Source organism: Cibotium barometz, chromosome 6 (genome assembly GCF_041138505.1).
Source record: "Cibotium barometz isolate CiBa-2024 chromosome 6, ASM4113850v1, whole genome shotgun sequence".
In the NCBI taxonomy this organism is placed as follows: Eukaryota; Viridiplantae; Streptophyta; class Polypodiopsida; order Cyatheales; family Cibotiaceae; genus Cibotium; species Cibotium barometz.
This window is the reverse complement of record NC_141051.1, coordinates 7,527,863-7,547,887: the sequence shown is the minus strand read 5'-3', so window position 1 is coordinate 7,547,887 and position 20,025 is coordinate 7,527,863. Positions and strand designations below refer to the sequence as shown.

The window sequence follows — 20,025 nt, the reverse complement described above, 5'->3', positions numbered from 1 at the left end:
TGGTGGTCACAAATTTGAAAAAAGAAACATCTACCAAAGAAAATAGGCCCACCTGTACGAAGCTCATCAAATGTCATCCTCCTCCAAAATGGTGTATAGTGTATGAATGCCCACCTCTTGTGTTGGTACACCTCTGTGATGTCTAAGGACGTCCTGAATCTGCAAGTGGCCAGTGATGTCCAAGGATAGGGACGTCTGGCTCTTTGGACGGATTGCAACCTCTCTAGTGACTCACTGGGTGCATAGTACCAAAGCGTTGCGGGACGTCCTGAATCTGCAAGTGGCCAGTGATGTCCAAGGATAGGGACGTCTGACTCTTTGGACGGATTGCACCCTCTCTAGTGACTCACTGGGTGCATAGTACCAAAGCGTTGCGGGCTCGGTTGTGACGCATATGTTGTCTCTGGTCCAGGTGAGCCAGGGTCATGGTCATTGTCGGGCTCAAAAATTCTAAAATGGAGGTCTAAGAGGTGTCCAGATGATCCTGCCACCCTAGGTGTGCCACCCTAGGTGCTGCCTCATGTGAGAGAGAGAGAGAGAAAGAGAGAGAGAGAAGAAAGAAAGTTGTATTAACATCTTCAAAAGGTCAAAATGACCTCTGAGACCAAAACGTTACATCATATCCATGAGGTACATCATCCTGGGTACAAAATAGTAATAAAGAAAGATAACCAAAATCTAGAACTTTAAAATCTGATCTAGGTACATGAGTAGAGAGCTCTCATATCACCCTAATACATCCCTCATGGGCCACTGTGACATGGTGCTCAAGGTGGTAAAACTGAGCTAGCGCGAGAAGGTCCTGCGATGATGGGAGATGACGCCCGGATCCTCATGTGGTGGCATGGCTGTGGGTGAGGGCCATGGGGTCTGGGGCGTCGAGCTCTGCATAACTCAGTGGCTCTGTCGAGTGTCACACCTCTCGGCCGAGCTCCTACACTAGCCTGTGGTCTAAGTATGATGGGTGGATCGGCCCTCGGAGTGCTGGTATGGAAGAAGTCGGTGAGAGCTCTCTGTGCTGGTCCTCGAGCAGCTAATCTGGATCTCACTAAGGACTCCCTGTGTCTACGGAGCTCTACAGAGAGAGAGAGAGAGAGAGAGAGAGAGAGTTACCAGGGTGATGATTGGTGGGCTGCCATTAGCTGATGCTCTTTGTAAAAGACACGTCTTTGATGATCTCTGATGGTACATGCTTCTTCTGCACTACCTCCCCGGAGAATAGTCGCCATAGGTTCCTCGTGTGTCCAGTGGCCGGACATATTTGGACATCTCTCTCAGCTATCTGGAGATCCACGACATCTGCTACACTAACTCCACGTCAATGGGTTTTCGGGGCAGCAACACGGCCACCATCCTTAACACTTCGACATGCTCTTTGATTTCATGAGATTCTGGGGTTTATCGCATAACTGGACAATGAGGAATGCTTTCCTCTTTGATGCTCAGCATGGAGTTCATGGCCATGTAGGCCATCTACGAGGGCTACTTTTATGGCAGATTTCATCTTTGGTGTCGGCCAGTCATCTCACTAGGGAGCATGCTGATCCCTGGTGTGCAGCTATGCGTACAATGTTATTGCCTCCTCCACAGAGAGCTTGAGAGGCTTGCTCTTGTGGCAGCTCTTTTCCTTGGTGTTTGCTAGATGTCTTACAAGGGAGCAGGCTGATCCTTGGTCTATAGCTATACGCAGGGCATCCTTGCCACTCCGAGTTGCACGTTCTTGTTTGGTCGCCATGCGGCCTGATTTTGTACATGTTTCTTAGCGGTCATGCGACCTTCTGGATGTTTTTTTTCGTAATTACGAAAAAAAAAAATTGGGTTACCAGGGTTATGGTCGTTGTGTGGTTCTCAAAAATTCTAAAATGGAGGTCTAAGAGGTGTCTTGTTGATCATGCCACCCTAGGTGCTGCCTCATGTGTGAGTGTTTTTGTGTGCGCGCGCGCGCGTGTAGGCAAGCCCGGTGTTGCCTCTGCAGCGCCGCCTTCTGTCTGCTGCCGCCTTTGTAGCGCCTGCCTTCGCCAGTGTCCTTTCTGCAACTGTTGCCAGCTATTTCTCACCAGCATAATCCAAAGGACAATGATAAGCCACATCTTCATGGCCAAACGGGGGCCAATAACCCGAGATACTCGGTGACCTCTATCCAAGGTGATGCAATGACCCATGTTACTTGGCCAAATTTCTCCCTGAAGAGGCAAAACAATCTCCCTCGTACTTCATAGTACACTGGGTATCTAAAAGGATAGTCTTCCTCCACCGCAACCAACCTCTAGTGAATAGACTCAGTAAACTCTGTTCTCTCTAGCATTGCATGCTCCTTGCCCAATCTCCACCCTCAGGCGATGTTATGAGACTCTAATCTGGCTGATCGCAACCTCATGGCATGTGACATGTGTCTATGAAGATAGCCAGGGTGGCCAATAAATCCATCCTCCATAACCCTCACAAAGTGATCTTGGTAGAAGTGCATCTTTAGGGGAAGCTAAAGCGGATCTTGCCAGGTGACATGGGTCTGTAGTCTGGTGAGGTTGGTGCGGATAAGTCAGCTATTGTCCGGTCAAATGAAAGGTAGTAGAGGTGCATCCAAACTGTAGTGGAATGGGGGTATCCAATCCATACGAAGCCCCTCTGATCGGAAACACTATGTAACCCCATACTAAACCGTAACATGTCCCGTCTTGGCTAGTCACCTAGACGATTCCAATCATAGTAACAGGAAACTGCCGTTTCCTAGCCCGGAAACGCGGAAACACGGTTTCCCGAGAGTTGTCGTTTCTGTTTCCGTTTCTCCGTTTCTTAATCTCAAAAAAAAAAAAAATCACCCCTTGATTTGTCTCATCTAGTGCTTTCTTAGTGATTTTCTACAAATTTTGCTTACTATTTATTTCAAATTATGATGGTGTACTCCTCAAACTTTTCCCTGGTTATTAATTTTCTCATAATTTTTATATTATGTATCATACATCCACCATTTCCTAGCCGTTTCCGTTTCCTAGTTTTGAGCTGTTGCCGTTTCCCAGAGATCAGCCGTTGCCGTTGTCGTTTCCGTTTCATGCAACTATGATTCCAATGCCAACCAGGGGAGGCTGTATATGTCCAAGGTGTAGATTCAATATATGAAAGTCAATGTCTGGAGAGCAAGGTTGATGTGTACGTACTGTACGTTGTGTATATGTACGTACTGTACGGTGTTCCGTACAGTAAAATTTTTTATGTACGTAAAAATACGTACCATTGGCAAACAATAGGACATTCAACACCTTTCTACATTTAAGGTACATAAAACATTCAAGAATCAAAATAAACCACTTTGCATGTACTAATTTCAAAACACACATCATATACTTGACACAATGGCACATTGTATATCTGTCAAGACAAAATAGACGTAGAAAGGCTCATACTAGAGCATACAAATAACAAATGTCTGATGTCAACCTAAAAGGCTCATACTAGAGCATACAAATAACAAATCATAAATGTCTGATGTCAAGACTCAAAAGCAAAAAACACTAAGCAATAACAAAGAGTCTCGACTCGACTCTCGAGACTCTACTCTCTGAATCTCAAAACTCCTCATCGGATGAGGATGATGACACTCCTGAAGAGAGCAAGTCCCCATACTTGCATTGCCATCGTCGCGTGCCAGATCCACCTTGCCCTGGCGTGTTGACAATGCGGATGACATTGGTGTGCTCTTGCCAATACGGGTTAGTTGGCTTAGGCATGATGGCTCTTGAGACTTTTGTCTGCACCTGCCAAGTGCGCAGCACATATGCAAAGGACTCAGGAATAACTTATAAGCGGCAAGCCAGAGGTCTTGCGTGACACGGAGAAAGAGATAAGACTCAAGAGGGAGAGAAAGAGAGAGAGAGGAAGATGCTCAGTTTACCTACAGGCACGCCAAAGTTCCAACGCGTGCAAATGTTTTCGCCTGGTCTTTTTCGATAATTTTCTGCTCTCTGTAACGCACGCTCTCTGCAATAAGTGTATACAATACAATGTACATTAATCAAAGGCCTAGTATGTACCCAAAGGCCAGGCGGGCGCCCAATCAGACAACGCACAACGATTTTCAGCCCCAAAAAAAACCTCACGTACGGATCGATCCGTACACGTACGGATCCGTACAGTACGGCCGTACGGATCGGATCGGATCCGTACGTACGTATATGTCAACCATGCTGGAGAGAGGCTTTCCCCTGAAGGAGCATCCAATCATGTGTATTATCATAACATTGACTCATTTCAATCTTGAGAGGGGAGATCAGCAATCCTAATTTCTTTAGCCTTACTGTGATAGAAGATGCATAAGGCATCCTCTTAGAACACATCAAAAAGAAAAGGAAACCATAGAATCACTAGTCTTTCAATGCATCCGTCATGCACTAATAGAGTTGCACAGTCATCTCACAATCTCCTCTAAAAACCCAATGGGTTCAAAAAGATTTCAATCTGCCAGTGGGCATGTCTGTTTCCAATCGGGATGTCTGACAAGAGGTCTCAGAAGCCAAAGGGAGCTTCGTCTGCTGGGTCTCAGGTCTCCAACAGGCAATGCCTGCCACCTCTAGACACCAAAAGGAAGCTCTAACCGTCTGGATATGGTGGTGAGGGTGCCCTATAAACATCATTGCTCTCATTGTGCTCTCGTCTACGGTCTTGGTATAGTCATTCTCGATGCTTGGAAGAATAGATGTATAAGTGCCTGCTGACTATAATCCTATCGTCTCCATATCTCTAAATCTGATGCAAGTATAGGGCCGCACATCTATGATCCTCATAATTGGTGCCTTGGTGAAGAGGAGAAAATCCCTCTCAGAACAAGAAATAGAATCTCCATTGAATCTCATATTGTGCTGGGTGTCACAGGTGGTGCGATATGCATGTACACATACACACACAAACACAAACACACGCAGAGCAGGGGTTAAGCTTTTATCAATCTCTAACAAAAGACCACAACAGGCTATTAGACTATGCTAATAGACTTCAAAGCGCAACTAGCAAGTGTGCACACAAAAGTATCATGTAAGTGGCATTTTTTAGAGGGCACATTGGGTTTCTGTCACAACGACCATTTCTTAGATCTCACATCTCATGGATGACTGAATATTTATCAATGCTTTGGGCAGATGCAGAAAACAAATGTGTGTGCATGTAAAGCTAATCAAAAAGACCTAATAAGGCATTTTCTACTTCTTGTAGTTACCTTGAAACCAACCTTATTAAAGTAGGCCAGTGAACCAAGTGAGTCACAAATCTGAAAATCTGAGAGAAGTAGAGCTCACCTAAATGCTTATGAAGCTTCGGATCAATAACCTGCAAGACCAAGCCAAGATTTGCAAGCTGCTTCTGCACTCCAACTGCTTGTTCTGTACACTTGAAATTTTCACGCTTGATAAATGCAACACAAAAGCAATCAAAGGTGTCAGTAGTGAGCAAAAAACTTTCGGACAAAAGCAGCTTCAATTTCTCCCAGCCTCACTTTGAACATACGCACCATTCATCAATGCTTAGTTAATTGAAGATAGAACCTCAACTATGACCAGCTTTCTGACATAAGTACATTGAAGAATACTGAATCTGAACCTAATACCTATGCAGTTGTAAGAAAAGATCTAGAATTTCATGACACCGCAGCATGTTTCAGCTCCTAACACTTTCTCGTGCATTACTCATAAAAGAAAGCACATCTGCAAAAACGGACTACAAACCAGCTCTCAGGTGGAGCGATAAGTACAACCCTCAAACCACATGTAGTAGAAATATACAAGGCGGGATCTCTCTGACTAGGACCCCAGAGTGAGGAATAGGCCAGGCCAGGCTCCCCCCCCCCCCTCCCCCTCTCTTGGGATGAAGAATGTTCGACACATGAATGGAGGACATCCTCACTCTCTTTGATCACCTCATGGTATCTGGCACACCAAATATGCCAGGCAGAGATAATAATGAAAAGCTCCCAACGGAGAGCACCCCCCCCCCCCCCCTCCCCAACGACATTACCTGCCCACCATGCCACCCCCCCCCCCCTCCTTGCTCACCCTCTTTCTCCCACCCCACCCCCCATGTCACCCTAGGTGCCTTCCCTGCCCGCTGGCCGCCACCCCCCCTTTCCTCCCGCCTTCCCCCTCTCCAGCGTGCTGATCCCCCCTCCCTCACCTCCCTCCGCCTCTCCCCTGCGGCCTCTTTTCGCCTCTGCCATTCTCACCTCTTCCCTTCCGTACTCAGCAGGCAGTTTTTTCAGTTCTTAGGCATCTTTATCTTTCTACAAGCTTCGGCCTCTTCTAGTCTTTATCCCTCAGGAGGACAGCATGGAAGCCACTCCGTCATCCCCGACCGAGGCCGCCATCCCTTGCCTATCCTTTTCAGAAGCGGACCTCTAGCTCCTCACTTCGACAGTCACATCCCTAGAGGCCTCCATTCTGGTGTGCAAGATAGTTGTAGCCACCTGGCACATGGGCAGCTCAAGGATCTTTTACAGGCTAGCCTCCTTGGCGCACCTGGAAAGATTACTGATATTCATCCTTTGGGGCATGGCTACTACGAGGTTGAGTTTGACTCGCCAAGGGCAACAGATAGAATCATGCAGCTCAGCCCCGTTGCACTACATACTGTCCGGGCGTTCTTTACGAGGTGGCTTTGATCCAACATCCGACCCACTAGCCAGCATTTCAAGCTTTTTTGTGACAATCTGCTTTCCACGCCTCGTGAAGGAATACCTTCCTATTCTCGCGGTGATTGGTGGTGCTATCGGGAGAGTGATGGTGTCATATTTCTGACTATACACATGTGGAGGAACACCATGGAAGGGTAGCTAAAGACCCTGGTGTGTGTTCCAAGCATGGTTTAGTACATGTGGAAGGACTCCATGGATGGATTGAGCTCCTAGCATGGTTTGTTACATGTAGAAGGGCTCCATGGAAGAATCGATATCTTGATGTGAGTTCCCTGCATGGCTGAGTACATCTGGAAGGGCTTCATGGAAGGGTAGATACCCTAGTGAGTTCCTGGCATGCTAATGAAGTCTCATGAAAGGGTGGACACCCTGGTCAGCATTCTTTATACGGTGCCTCAGACAGGTTCGATACAAGATGAACAAGTTGGGAGATGGAATCCAAAATAGTGTGCATAAAGCATTTATGTGTGTTTTGACATGCATGAATGACTCGTCTTAGCTGGACAATACCTGGTATTTCTGCTTGTGATTGTCCATGGACTCGAGGGACGCCTAGAAACCCTATGGACGCATGTGTGTACACCTGTTTGGGACTGAGGCAATGGTCTTATGTGTTTTGCAGGTGGTAAGTAACCCCAAACTCAATTTACAGCTTATATTTTATTATACTAAGGTTTATGAGTGCAAGTGTTCACATACACTTAAATTTGGGCGGACAAATTATAAAGTGTTCACATACACTTAAGTTTAGGTGGACAGTTTATAAAGTGTTCACATCAAGTGGAGTGGAACACTCTAGGGTTCTTAACATGCCAGTTTGGCATGCTGGACAGCTTCTCCAAGGCTGATCGACTCCTTCCAGGGCTGATTTAAAGATAATCACTTGCTTCCATAGTTGCTACAGATAGAAGCCATTCTTCTCTCTCTTGACGGAGGCGACTACTTCTGGCTCCTCTACAAGGCTAGTTGACTGCTCTACAACAGATTTCGGGGCTGTGTTTTGATGCTGGAAAGGCTCTCGGTTCAAGGCAAACAACACGGCAACCATCTCATCTCTTGGGGTGACCTGTACAGTATGTTGTGGGCTGAAAATAGTGGTGTGCAGTCCAATTCAGTAAGGTTCTTCGCGAAAAATTCAAAGGCAAACAGTATCTAAAACTGCGTGAAGCCTGTGGCTCTAAGGGTGGAACCTTCGGGTGGCCAGAGCTAGGGTTTTTATGGCTGGTTATTCGGAATAGCACTACTACTAGAGGGTGGGATCACGTACTAGAGTACAGCTGTGCCCAAAGAACTCTTGGAAGGCTGAGATTGAGGCCTCAAGCAACTCTTTTATTTGTTTTCATCATATTCTGGATGTATCTAGTGCCAGTCTGTAGAGTGTTTACTCTTTGGCACCCGTTCTCTTGTACTGGAACACTTTGTGGCCCAACTTCAATGTGTCTTGTGAACGATTTGTATTGTCAGATGCCTATGTATTATGCCCTGATGTGTCTTGTGAACGTTTTTCATTTTGATGTTTCAGTGGTTTCAAAGCATGATTATGTATTGTCAGATGCCTATGTATTATGCCCTAATGTTATGTGTGGGATAAGATTTTTGTGCACAGGTTTCCGTATTTGTGACAGATGGAATCCCCCCCCCACCCCTGCCTTGGCCCTCGCTCGTCAGCCGGGATTCCATCTCTTCGCATCTACGTTGCCTCCCGAGAGACAATGCCGCATGTCATATCTCTTCCTTGCCTCCGAGGAGCCCCCATTCTACAGAGAGAAGAATACACTCGCCTCCCAGGCCAATGATACATATGCAAGCAGATGGAACATCACGCTAGAGCTTGTCCTCGCCAGTTACAAGATTCCAATTACCCCGGTTTGGAGGCCGATACCCTTCCAAGATTCCTCTTCAAGTTCTCAAATTCCAATGAGGCTAGTTGGTCCCACCAAGCCTTCAAAGGGCCCCTCCTCGCACCCTCCCTCCAAGATTCCTCCCTGCCACTTCCCTCTGCTTCCCCATCCCCCCTCTAGATCCCCAACCCTCGTCTCTGACTCTCTCCGCAATAACGCCCCATGCTCCATCCTCTTCAGAGCCCACACTCCCCTTCCCTCCACATCTCCTGAGCATTCCCACTGCCCTCCAACCGCACCAAACCCGAAGCGGAGGCAACCAGCGAGTTCAGTCTGCCGCTTGATTCATCGCCACCACTGGTGAAAGCTCTCCGGCCACAGTCGCCGAGTCCCCCTCCCTCCCCCCCCAAAAAAGGATCTTGGAGCAGCCAATGGATCCAATATCTCCCTGTGGAAGGAACTCGAATTTTCGTGGAGACGATGCCTCCCTTTCGGATCTGTGTGGCATTTCATCACTCAGGGCCATCCACACCAGAGAGTGGCACGATTTCCCCTTGAGTGCAGCCGCCCGAATAGTTTGGGATTTGGAGTCAGTGTCTACCGCCATCAACCCCGACTTGATCCATGACACTCAAACAGGTTTTCTTCAAGATTGGAGCATTCTGGACAACATCTTCACTTTTTGGGAGGCGACGGCTTCAGCCAGGATGCCGCAATAGGATCTCATTGTGCTCCTTCTCGATTTCAAGAAAGCCTATAATAGAGTTGACTGGGGCTTGTTGCAAGGCACAATGTATCGGATGGGTTTTCCAGTGAACTGAATCCATGGTGTTTCTGGACTTTATTCGGCCTCTCATGGTCAAGTTCTCATTCAAGGAGCTAGAGGTGACAGATTTCCCATTTCTCACTCAGTCCGGCAAGGCTGCGCACTAGCATCTTACCTCTTTCTATTCATCGCCGAGGCCACGAGTAGTTTTCTCTCAGAGACTCAACTTCAAGGATTGCATCTCCCTATCCATACTCAGGAGAGGCGATAGAGATCTTCTATCGCCCATCAGCATTGTAGATCAACTAGCAAATGTCATGTGGTATTTGGGTTGGCTCTCCACCTGCCCCGGCTTGGAGTCTAGTTGAGGCTTTCCTATGGATCCTGAGGGGCACTCCAGTCCGTTATCTTGGATGCTACACGGGCATCCATATCTCCCCACGACAGTGTTGGCACATTCATCCCCCGTTTCTGCTCATTTATGGTGCCCATTTGGTCCCTTTTGCAAGGCCCTTGCTAGTGGGCTGGCCTTTTTTATGTATTTTTCTAGGATTTTTCCCAACCTTTCTAGCATTTTCCAGTCGGCCGGCCCAGTAGCTCCAGTCGGCCTGTTTTGCAGCTCCAGTCAGCCAGCACCTCAACTATAAATAGGAGGTGCTGGCCTTTCATTGTTCATTCAGTCTTGTACATATTTGCTCCCTCACTTATGAGACTTGTAGTGTCTCTTGCTTGGGACTGTTTTGCTTCAGTATATTCAGCATAGTTTTCTCCATATCTCTCTCCCTCTTGCACTCTCTATTCAGCACATTATGTCAAATTTATGTGCGTTTGTTGAAGCGCTTTTTAAAGTCCAAATATGTCTTGTGTTCTATTTAGTTCTGTAATGTTTCCTATTGTGAGTCTGTGACCTGATCCTATGTGTACTCTACCATTGGGATCCCATAATTGGCATGAGAAACTATAGCCATGAGCCTAGATTTATCCTTGACACAATATGAGGTAATCCCTTGAGGGGGTGATTGTTGGAAATGAAGTTCTTACCTCTGTGTGTACACACTCATATAATTGTGGTAATATGTTTCTGTCTAAGGCTATTAAGCATGGTCCTGTGTGTGAACAGCTATTAAGCCTGAATATGTGTGCGTATATGAACATCCCTCTAGCAAAAGAGTAAACACCCACTTATGTGAACCACCTCTTCGAGGGAGTAAAAATAATATCTAGATATCTATGTGTGTTATGACATAAGCAATAATGTCATAAGAGAACCTTTGTAACCTATAAAGGTATATGTACTTCATTGAAAGAATACATGCTAATGTCACATCATTGAGTCGTGTACTTTACTCCTCCCCCTCCTACCCCTTCGGAGATGGAGCTAATACAGTGGACTATCTAATGGGATCCCTCTCTTTGATCCCACTCATTCTGGAGTTTACCATCTCTCCTCGCCCCATCGGTGTTGCAGCTGACCATGCATACCTGGCCTTCTCCCTCACATGCCAATACACCATGCAACCAATTGCTTTGCCCCAACACCATCCAAGATACCACTTCACAGAGAGACCTCTTCCATCTATTCTAATCACATCTACGGCATCCTCTCCGTCCTCGACCCCCACATCCCACTTGATGAGCTTACTACACACCTCTCAGCCACCCTCCATATGTCCGCTGCACCAACCTTCCCACACTCCCGAGCCACCCCTACATCACCAAGAGGGATTGTCCCACAAAATAGCTGGTACGACGAGGAATGTCGTGATACCCGAGCCCGTCTACATCGGGAGATGGCACTAGGATCCACCACTCACCAGCAGGGACGAGTGATCTTTCAACGTCTCACACGGAGAAAGAAGAGAGCCTACCTAGCCAGGCTTGAGCACGAGCTATACCAGCTATTTCTCGGAAGGGACTGTAAGGAGGCCGGGAGGATCTTCAAGGATCATCGCCTTCCAACTCCGATTACTTCACCTAGCACCTAGCACACCTATGCCACCTCTCTCTACCATGTCCCCGTGCAGCCACCTCTCCCCCATCCACCCGAACCTCGTCCCCTACACTCTTCCTTCTTTCACCTAAGTATGGTGAGAGATGCTAATGACAAGATGCAGATTGGGAGAGCACAAGATCATGATGGACTCCTAACCGAGCATTTCTCCCATGCTAGGGACACGCTAGCACCTTTACTCGTTCACGTGTTTAACAGGGCTTTATGTGAGGGCTTCCCCGTCGGCTGGTCATCGAATACTATTGTACCTATCTTGAAAGCAAGTGACCCCATGGACCCCAACAACTATAGGACTATCATGATTGGACACACCTTGGCCAAGATTTATGGTTCAATTTTGGAGCATGAGCTTAGTAGATGGTTCAAGGAGTAGAGACTCACAGCACCGGAGCACGCAGGCTTCAGGAGAGGGCACTCCACACTAGATCATATCTTTACACTACGGGGGATCATTGAGGAGGCGAGACCTCACGGGCAATGGATATATTGCTGCTTTGTGGATTTCCGCAAATTTTTTGATACTGTCCCACGGGCCAGACTGAAGAGGAGTGCTAGCAGAGATTCTGTGGGGGATCATTACACTCTACGAGTCAGTCTCACAGGTAGAGTACGGGCTCCAGGAGGTGACTCAGAGATCATACACAGCACTATCGGGGTGAAGCAGGGCTGCCCCTTGACTCCTACTCTATTTGGTCTATACATTGACGAGATCTCGGATTACATAGACAGACAAGGAGGACCAGGAGCACATTTGGCAGGAGTCGTGATACCGATCCTCTTGTATGCAGATGATATGGTTCTTATTTCTAATTCACCAAAGGGGCTGTAGGGGCATTTGGATGCATTACAAGCCTTATGCGAGGACTGGGACCTTACTCTGAACCTTGGAAAGACCAAGGTCATGATCTTTAACACCTCCTCACAGTGGATTAGTAGATCTGCAGTACAGTTACATACAGTGGCGAGCCTATGGAGTATGTTACCTTATATGTATACCTTGGGATCACTTTTGCTGGACCTCAGTTAACGATCCGGAAGGCGGCCAATGCTAGTTTGATGAGGGGATATGCAGCCCTTGGCTCACTAGACGGGCAATGCTCACAGATACAATTTCAGGAATCGACGATGAAGCTTTGGCTATTTGATACTCTAGTTACACCCGCACTACTGTATGGTGCCCCCATCTAAGGTCCTAGCTTATACCACAGGAGGAGACAGAGGAGAGAGCCAGCCGAGACACATACAGAGGAGGTATATGATGGGTGGAAGCCGATGGAGATGCCCCTAGTGGCGATGATCTCACGCATGATTAGGAGTAAACCATCAGTGCCACATGAGATTGTGCGGTTAGAGATGGGGGCTGCACCGATAGTGACAAAGGCTCTATTCCAGACAGTGACATACTGGCATAGGCTATGGGAGCTTCCACTTGATAGATACCCCCGGCTAGCCCTAGAGTCCTCGATACAGTTGACACTTGAGGGAGATACAGAGTGCTGGTGTGCACAGATAGGCACTTGGTTTGGCATGCATGGTATGCAGATGGAGGCATTCCCCCCCTTCCAGTACAGCATAGAGGCCCCGTCATTTGCTCTCAGCCGCACAGAGCGGAACAGGGTTATCAGGAAGGACATTGTCAGGCTAGATACTCAGAGGACATTGTCAGGCTAGATACTCAGAGGACATGGAGTTCACCTAGTCGTCCACTGGGGACAAAGATGGCCTTCTACAGAGATCACCTCCTATGCCTGACAGAGGATGGGTTCATCATCGGTCCACGCTACGGGTTATCAAGAAGGACATTGTCAGGCTGGATACTCAGAGGACATGGAGTTCACCTAGTCGTCCACTAAGAACAAAGATGGCCTTCTGAAGAGATCACCTCCATGCCTGACAGAGGATGGGTTCATCACCTCCTATGCCTGACAGAGGATGGACATACACCTATCCTTTGGGGTGAGATGTGCAATCGGCCAGATCCGCACCTGGTCCCACCAGCTGAGAGTGCAAACTGCCAGATATGGGCCTAGGGCGGCCGCACCATAGGACAGGATATGCCAGCTCTATCACACACAGCCTGAGAGCTTGAGACAGAGGACCATTACATATGTTGATGCCCTGTATACTATGAGATTCGGGGGAGGTTCCAGTGCCTCTTCCGAGCTCGGTTCGCACCACTTTCCAGGATCATGGACTTCCCCGATCAGAGATGCCTGGGACTTTTTCTTCTAGAGCTCCATAGACATAGGGAGTCCTTCGTGAGATCCAAATCAGCTGTACTTGCTCGAGAACCAACACACAGAGCTCTCACCAACTTCTTCCATACCAGCACTCCGAGGGCCGATCCACCCATCATACCCAGACCACAGGCTAGTGTAGGAGCTCGGCCGAGAGGTGTGACACTTGACAGAGCTGCAGAGCTCGACGCCCCAGACCCCATGGCCCTTGCCCACGGCCACGCCGCCACAAGAAGATCCAGGCTATCAACTCCCATCATCGCAGGACCTTCTCGCACCAGCTCAGTTTTACCACCTTCAGCACCATGTCACACCGGCCCATGAGGGATGTATTAGGGTGATATGAGAGCTCTCCTCATGTACCTAGATCAAATTTTAAAGTTCTAGATTTTTGTTATCTTTCTTTATTACTATTTTGTAACCCGGATGATGTACCTCATGGATATGATGTAACTTTTTGGTCTCATAGGTCATTTTGGCCTTTTGAAGACGTTAACACAACTCCCTCCCTCCCTCCCTCCCTCTCTCCCTCTCTCTCTCTCTCTCTCTCTCTCTCTCTCTCTCTCTCTCTCTCTCAAGCATAGACGGAGGTTGCAGCGGGCGGCGGATTCGGATTATTCTTGCGAGGCATGCGAGACACCCAGTCAGGGTGCTGACCACAGAGGATATTGAGGAGATCCGCCAGCGTCCGATGCGGCACATATTATGAGATGGAGGCACCTCTACCCCTCCGTCCCACATGATATTGTATCCCCTCACTATATTCCACTCACCCCCATAGCGTACCCCCCCCCCCCCCCCCCTCACTATATTCACACCCTATAAGGGTTTCTGTTTACCTTCCATTTCCAGTTTCATTTTCTAGGTGCCAGTAGTATCATCTTTATTTTTCATTTTCTGGGTTATTTTTTATCCAGACATTGTATCAGATCCACCATGATGTAACTTTTGGTCTCATAGGTCATTATGGCCTTTTAAAGACGTTCTCATCTCATCTCATCTCATCTCATCTCTCTCTCTCTCTCTCTCTCTCTCTCTCTCTCTCTCTCTCTCTCTCTCTCTCAAATTGAGACTGGCAGATTCAGAGGAGTACCAGCTGAGGCCAGGATTTGTCAGCTGTGCCAGATGGAGCCAGAGACAGAGTTACATTACATATGTCATTGTCCAGTATATTATGAGATACGAGGCCGTTTTCACTGCCTGTTCAGAGAGGGCTTTGGACCACTTTCTAGAGTCATGAGATACCAGGATCAGAGATGCCTCGGATTGTACTTGCGGGAGCTGCGTAGACATAGAGAGGGTCTCCTGAGAGGGAGGGGATCAGAGAGGGAGAGACACCTACAGAGGCAGATTACAGACTTCTTTCGACCAGAGATTGAGCAGTCAGGTCAGCAGGCATTGCAGCTAGCCCCAGAGTACAGCCGCACCAGAGTAACACTGATTGATCGGGCTATAGAGCTGGGGCGGTCCAGGCGCCCCAAGATGAGAGGCCCATCTCGACACCGGCGGAGACTACAACAGAGGATCAGGCCCATACTAGCACGGCATGGGAGACGTCCAGTCAGAGTACTCACCATGGAGGACATTGAGGATATCCGCCATCGACTGATGAGAGACATCTTTGGATAGTGATGTGTATGATGCTTACCTTTGTTGCTGGAGTTTTCTTCCCAGATGTTATCCATTAGGAGCTCCTAGTACCGTACTTTTCCTCATAGTTGTTTCAGTTTCAGTTAGTTGTTTAGTTGTTTTTAGCTTTCCTTACACAGACATTGTATCAGATCCACCAATTGTTGTAACCTTTTTGGTCTCCTAGGTCATTTTGGCCTTTTGAAGACGTTAATATATCATTTCATTTCTACATCTGCATCCAGTAGCTGAGCTGAGAGAAGAGAAGAAAACTGCCAAAGCAGCAGACTGCGGATACTTAGAATGTGCCCATGTATTCCAGACAAGGAATCAAAGATGAACCCATTCCGTGTAGTCCAAATATGCCAAAGTCCTGTCCATCTCAGGAAATGGAATATCACAAGGTGACTATCCGAAGTAATGACTTGAGGACAAATCCCAAATATCCACTGATGAGCCGAGCAGTAGACCTCTCTACTGCCTCCCAGACGCGAGAGACAAAAGACCAAATCTGACGGGCCACTGGACAACTCATGAACAGATGCATAACTGTTTCAGTGCGTGTCGTGCAGAAGAAGCAAGAGGCCAATGTAATTTTATGACGGCTAAGCTGATCCCGTGTAGGTAACCCTCCCACCAACATCCTCCAAATGAAAACCTTACCTTGGTAAGGGAGTTTAGACTGCCAACCACGCATAAGAGTTTTCTGCCACCATGATTTAGACTTGCGTAATCCCCACACCTTATTGGCCTTGGCTGAAACCCAATCTTTCTCTGATATGAGCTTATGATAGACCTAGTTAGCTGAAAGTGATATCAAGTCACCAGATTTACATAGTGCCCAATCAAGCCAAGGCTGATCTGCAGATGGCCGAGGCAATGGAGTAAAAGGCTCAACTGCATGCATGATGTCAACCCATAGTGGCTGAAATGTCCGAGGAACCCTAAAATGCTGCCGAATACGACGAAACGAATATGGCCTGTCACGACCAGGTATCACAGCATCTCGGATTCTAACCAAGCCTAACCTGACCATGCGGTTGAGTCGTATGCATGAAGCATCTCTGTCTGGCCAAACAATGACACGCGACTCCACAAATGTTTCGAACTGCAAAGAGTTCAAAAGTAGTCTTTCATGACCAGGATCCCACCGAGCCAATAGTAGAACTTCATGCCAAGAAAGGAGAATATGCGATAAAATGTGAGATGAGCGAATACGGACAGGATGAGCCGCATTCACAATGTCCCACCATGAAGCCTGCACACGTGAGTAATCAGATAGTTGACAGTTATTTTGACAATGAAGATGCAGTGTGTTTTGTCAATATGGTTGTCACTAGCGTTGTCAGTAGTTGGTGTCGCATTCTGTGTACCTCTTTAGGTACATCTTGCGTCTTTAGACCACTTTATACCCTCTTACAAGAGAATATTTTATTTGTATCAAAGAATATTTAATTTGTGTTAAAGAATATTTAATTTGTATCATTGACAACCCTCTTTTTTCAACTTAAGTATATGGAAATGAAGATCATTACCATGGCTTGTCCCTTAATACCCACTTTCAACTTTGGTTAATCACTAATCTTCGAACTTCAAATTGATAATGTGGATCCAAAATCTAGTCGACAATGTAAAATTTTCAAAGAAAAATACTTTTTTTTTAAATGATTTTAGGTTTTTCAAGCTTTTTTGGATGTTTTTTTAGTTTGCTAGCATAATGCTGATGCATAGCAACACCTTAATGCCATGATTTTACTCTTGGGGCTTTCAAAAATAACAACTATGAAGATTGATAGTTTGAATAAACTACATGGTAAAAAATGAGTCAATAATTATTGAGGTCATTATCGATGTCTCTCGCTTACTGTTACATAATAGCTTTAAACTAGGAGGCAAATTCGATGGTTGCAGCCTCTTTATGAATGTCCATATGAATCAAATTCCTCTTAACATGGGCCATGCTAGTCATAAGATGAAAATATCTCATGCTCAAGATCTATGAATATATCTTCAAGGTCATTATCGAGTACTATTGTACTAGTGTGGTTCTTGGAGAATCCGGTTTGGTTGGTTATACAAGAGATTATTATGGCAACTGTAGTGATCTACCTCTTAATAATGGCACTCTAGTGACATCAGCTATGCTTTATGGAGTGCAAATATGGGGACCTTCAGTGGGCCATCACAGCGCAGGCGGGTGGAGAGGTATGGAGAGGCCTTTGGTATCTATGATTGCTAGGATTATTAGAGCCAAGGCCTTGGTACCTCATGAGATTATTCGAGCAGAGCTGGCGGCTGCCCCTCTGGTGATTGAGGCTCTTACGAGATCAGTCTCCTACATACATGGCTTGTGGGATCTCCCGCGAGACAGATATGCACGCCTCGCCCTTGAGTCCTCCCGACAGTTAGCTTTACAGGGAGACACGGCTTGTTGGTATGGACAGATGACATCTTGGTTCCAGGCACATGGTTTTAGCATGGACAGATTGCCTCCCTTCCAGTATTCTCTGGAGGCACCCTCTCTCACTCTCACACGGACAGAGATTACCAGACTCATCCGTCAGGATTTAGTTCAGCTGGACATTAGGAGGACATGGATACAGCCGACTGAGGAGCTGGGCACGAAGATGGCTTTCTACAGAGAGCATTTTCTTCAGCTCACAGCAGATGGTTTTGTGATCAAACCCAGTTACATGGATGTACACTTGTCTCATGCAGTACGATGTGCTATTGGTCAGATTCGCACATCCTCAAACCAGCTTGAGATTGAGATTGGCGGATATAGAGATATACCAACTGAGGCCAAGATATGCCACTGTTTATTCAGAGAGGCTTCTGGACCACTTTCCAGAGTCATGGGGTACCAGGACCAGAGGTGTTTGGGATTGTTCTTGCTTGAGCTGCGGAGATATAGAGATAGCCTGCTTAGGCGCACAGAGAGCCAGACTCAGAGGCACATTACAGACTTCTTTAGTCCAGCCATCACTGTGCCAGATGGAGAACAGCAGCAGCAGGACATGGATACCGCCCACACCAGCGGTACACTGATTGATCGTGCGATTGAGCTTGGGTGGTCCAGACGCCCACGACTACGGAGGAGGGCATCCCAGCATAGACGGAGGTTGCAGCGGCGGATTCGGATTATTCTTGCGAGACATGCGAGACACCCTGTCAGGGTGCTGACCACAGAGGATATTGAGGAGATCCGCCAGCGTCCGATGCGGCACATATTATGAAATCGAGGCACCTCCATGGTGTACCCCCCCGTCCCACATGATATTGTATCCCCTCACTGTACTCCACTCACCTCCATAGCGTACCCCCCCCCCCCCCCCTCCCTTTCACTATATTCACACCCTATAAGGGTTTCTGTTTACCTTCCAGTTCCAGTTTCATTTTCTAGGTGCCAGTAGTATCATCTTTATTTTTCATTTTCTGGTTTTTTATCCAAACATTGTATCAGATCCACCATGATGTAACTTCTTGGTCTCATAGGTCGTTATGGCCTTTTGAAGACGTTAATATAACATTTCATTTCGTTTCTCTCTCTCTCGTTTATCTTTGTTAATCAAATGTCATGATGGAAAGACCTGACCTCCTCAAGGGGGCCGTCCAGAGCAGTGATGGTTAGTCCCGGGCAAAAAAGACAAACTCCCGGGTCTCCTCTATGCGAGTGCACCAGAGATCCTGGCTGACTGCTGACAATCCTACCACCACCAATCAACTAGGGCATGATCCGAGATGGTCACTCCAGTGTCCCCACATGAAGCACCGTGACTTCTCTACTGCATATCATTATTGCATCATAGTCTGATCCCTCATTCAAAGCACATCAAGGCATACCTCCCAATAAGAACTCACCACTGATTTTATTCTTCACAGGAGACTGCTCAAAGAGTTTTCTTCCATACTAGCTTCAAATTTCTAACTTGAGAGTTCGCAAAGGAAGTGCCAAGAAGTTTCGGCCCAGTAGAGGTTAGATGAATTCTATTTGATGAGCTTCTTCAGACCGAAGATCTAAAAGATTCCAAAAACAAGACATTTGATGATGTGGCAGATATTTGGTGACATCGTAATGGATGTGTACACTGTATTACAAGAATAGCCAGCAGAATCATAGTCTACGAAGGAGAGCTTGATGGGATTCTTCAAATTATACTCGAGGATGGAGCCTTGATAATCTTTGTACTTTCGAAGAGTTGATGTGTAAATATCTGCCAAAATGCCAGTCACTTGCTGATGTGACTGCCATATAGACTGACACGGACATACAGTGCTGATATGATAATCCATGTTGGACCCAAATATGACATTCCATATACCACCAAAGATCTCTTGACAAGAATATTACAATGGTGCATGCCACTCAAACAAAAATGAGATGTGTAGAACAAAGTAGTCAATGGTCGTTATGGGTTAAACAAGCTTTTCACAGCCAACCTTGACCCAGACCATATAACATGACGTTTCTCAAGTCTCTTTGATAGGTACATATATAATCTTGACCCAGACCATATTACATGGTGTTTCTCAAGTCTCTTTGATAGGTACACATATAACCAAAAGCAATAAAAACAGATAAAAATACTAAGCAATTCTTATAAAACAATAGAATATACATCATGAATAAAATCAGACACAGGCAAGAAGCATATCAATAAAGCCTTAGATGGGAGCACGTTTCAAACTGAAATCTCTCAGAATTTTGAACAACAGGAGTGAAAATGATTGAAAAGAAATATGTTGTGTTATGACTTCAACGTACATACCAATCGATGCATCAGTCGCTCAAAGCACCAGAAAGCATCTGCTTCATTCTGAAATAGCACCACCATTGGAGAGCAGAGATCACTCATGCCTGTTTAGCC

General features: G+C 46.7%; 1 protein-coding gene across 2 annotated transcripts in view; it reads right to left on the bottom strand.

Moving 5' to 3' along the window:
• Window positions 1–20,025, bottom strand: part of LOC147637388 (rab GTPase-activating protein 22-like) — a 186,267-nt gene that overhangs the window by 75,397 nt on the left and 90,845 nt on the right. For both annotated transcript variants that reach the window (XR_015266031.1, XM_086799189.1), the window contains exons 6-7: window positions 19,927–20,015; window positions 5,286–5,391 (exon numbers count right to left, since the gene is read on the bottom strand). Coding sequence is in view for 1 of the 2 variants with exons in the window: in XM_086799189.1 (XP_086655315.1) it covers window positions 5,286–5,391; window positions 19,927–20,015 (195 nt within the window). In the remaining variant the exon portion in view is untranslated. The remainder of the gene's footprint in view (window positions 1–5,285; window positions 5,392–19,926; window positions 20,016–20,025) is intronic.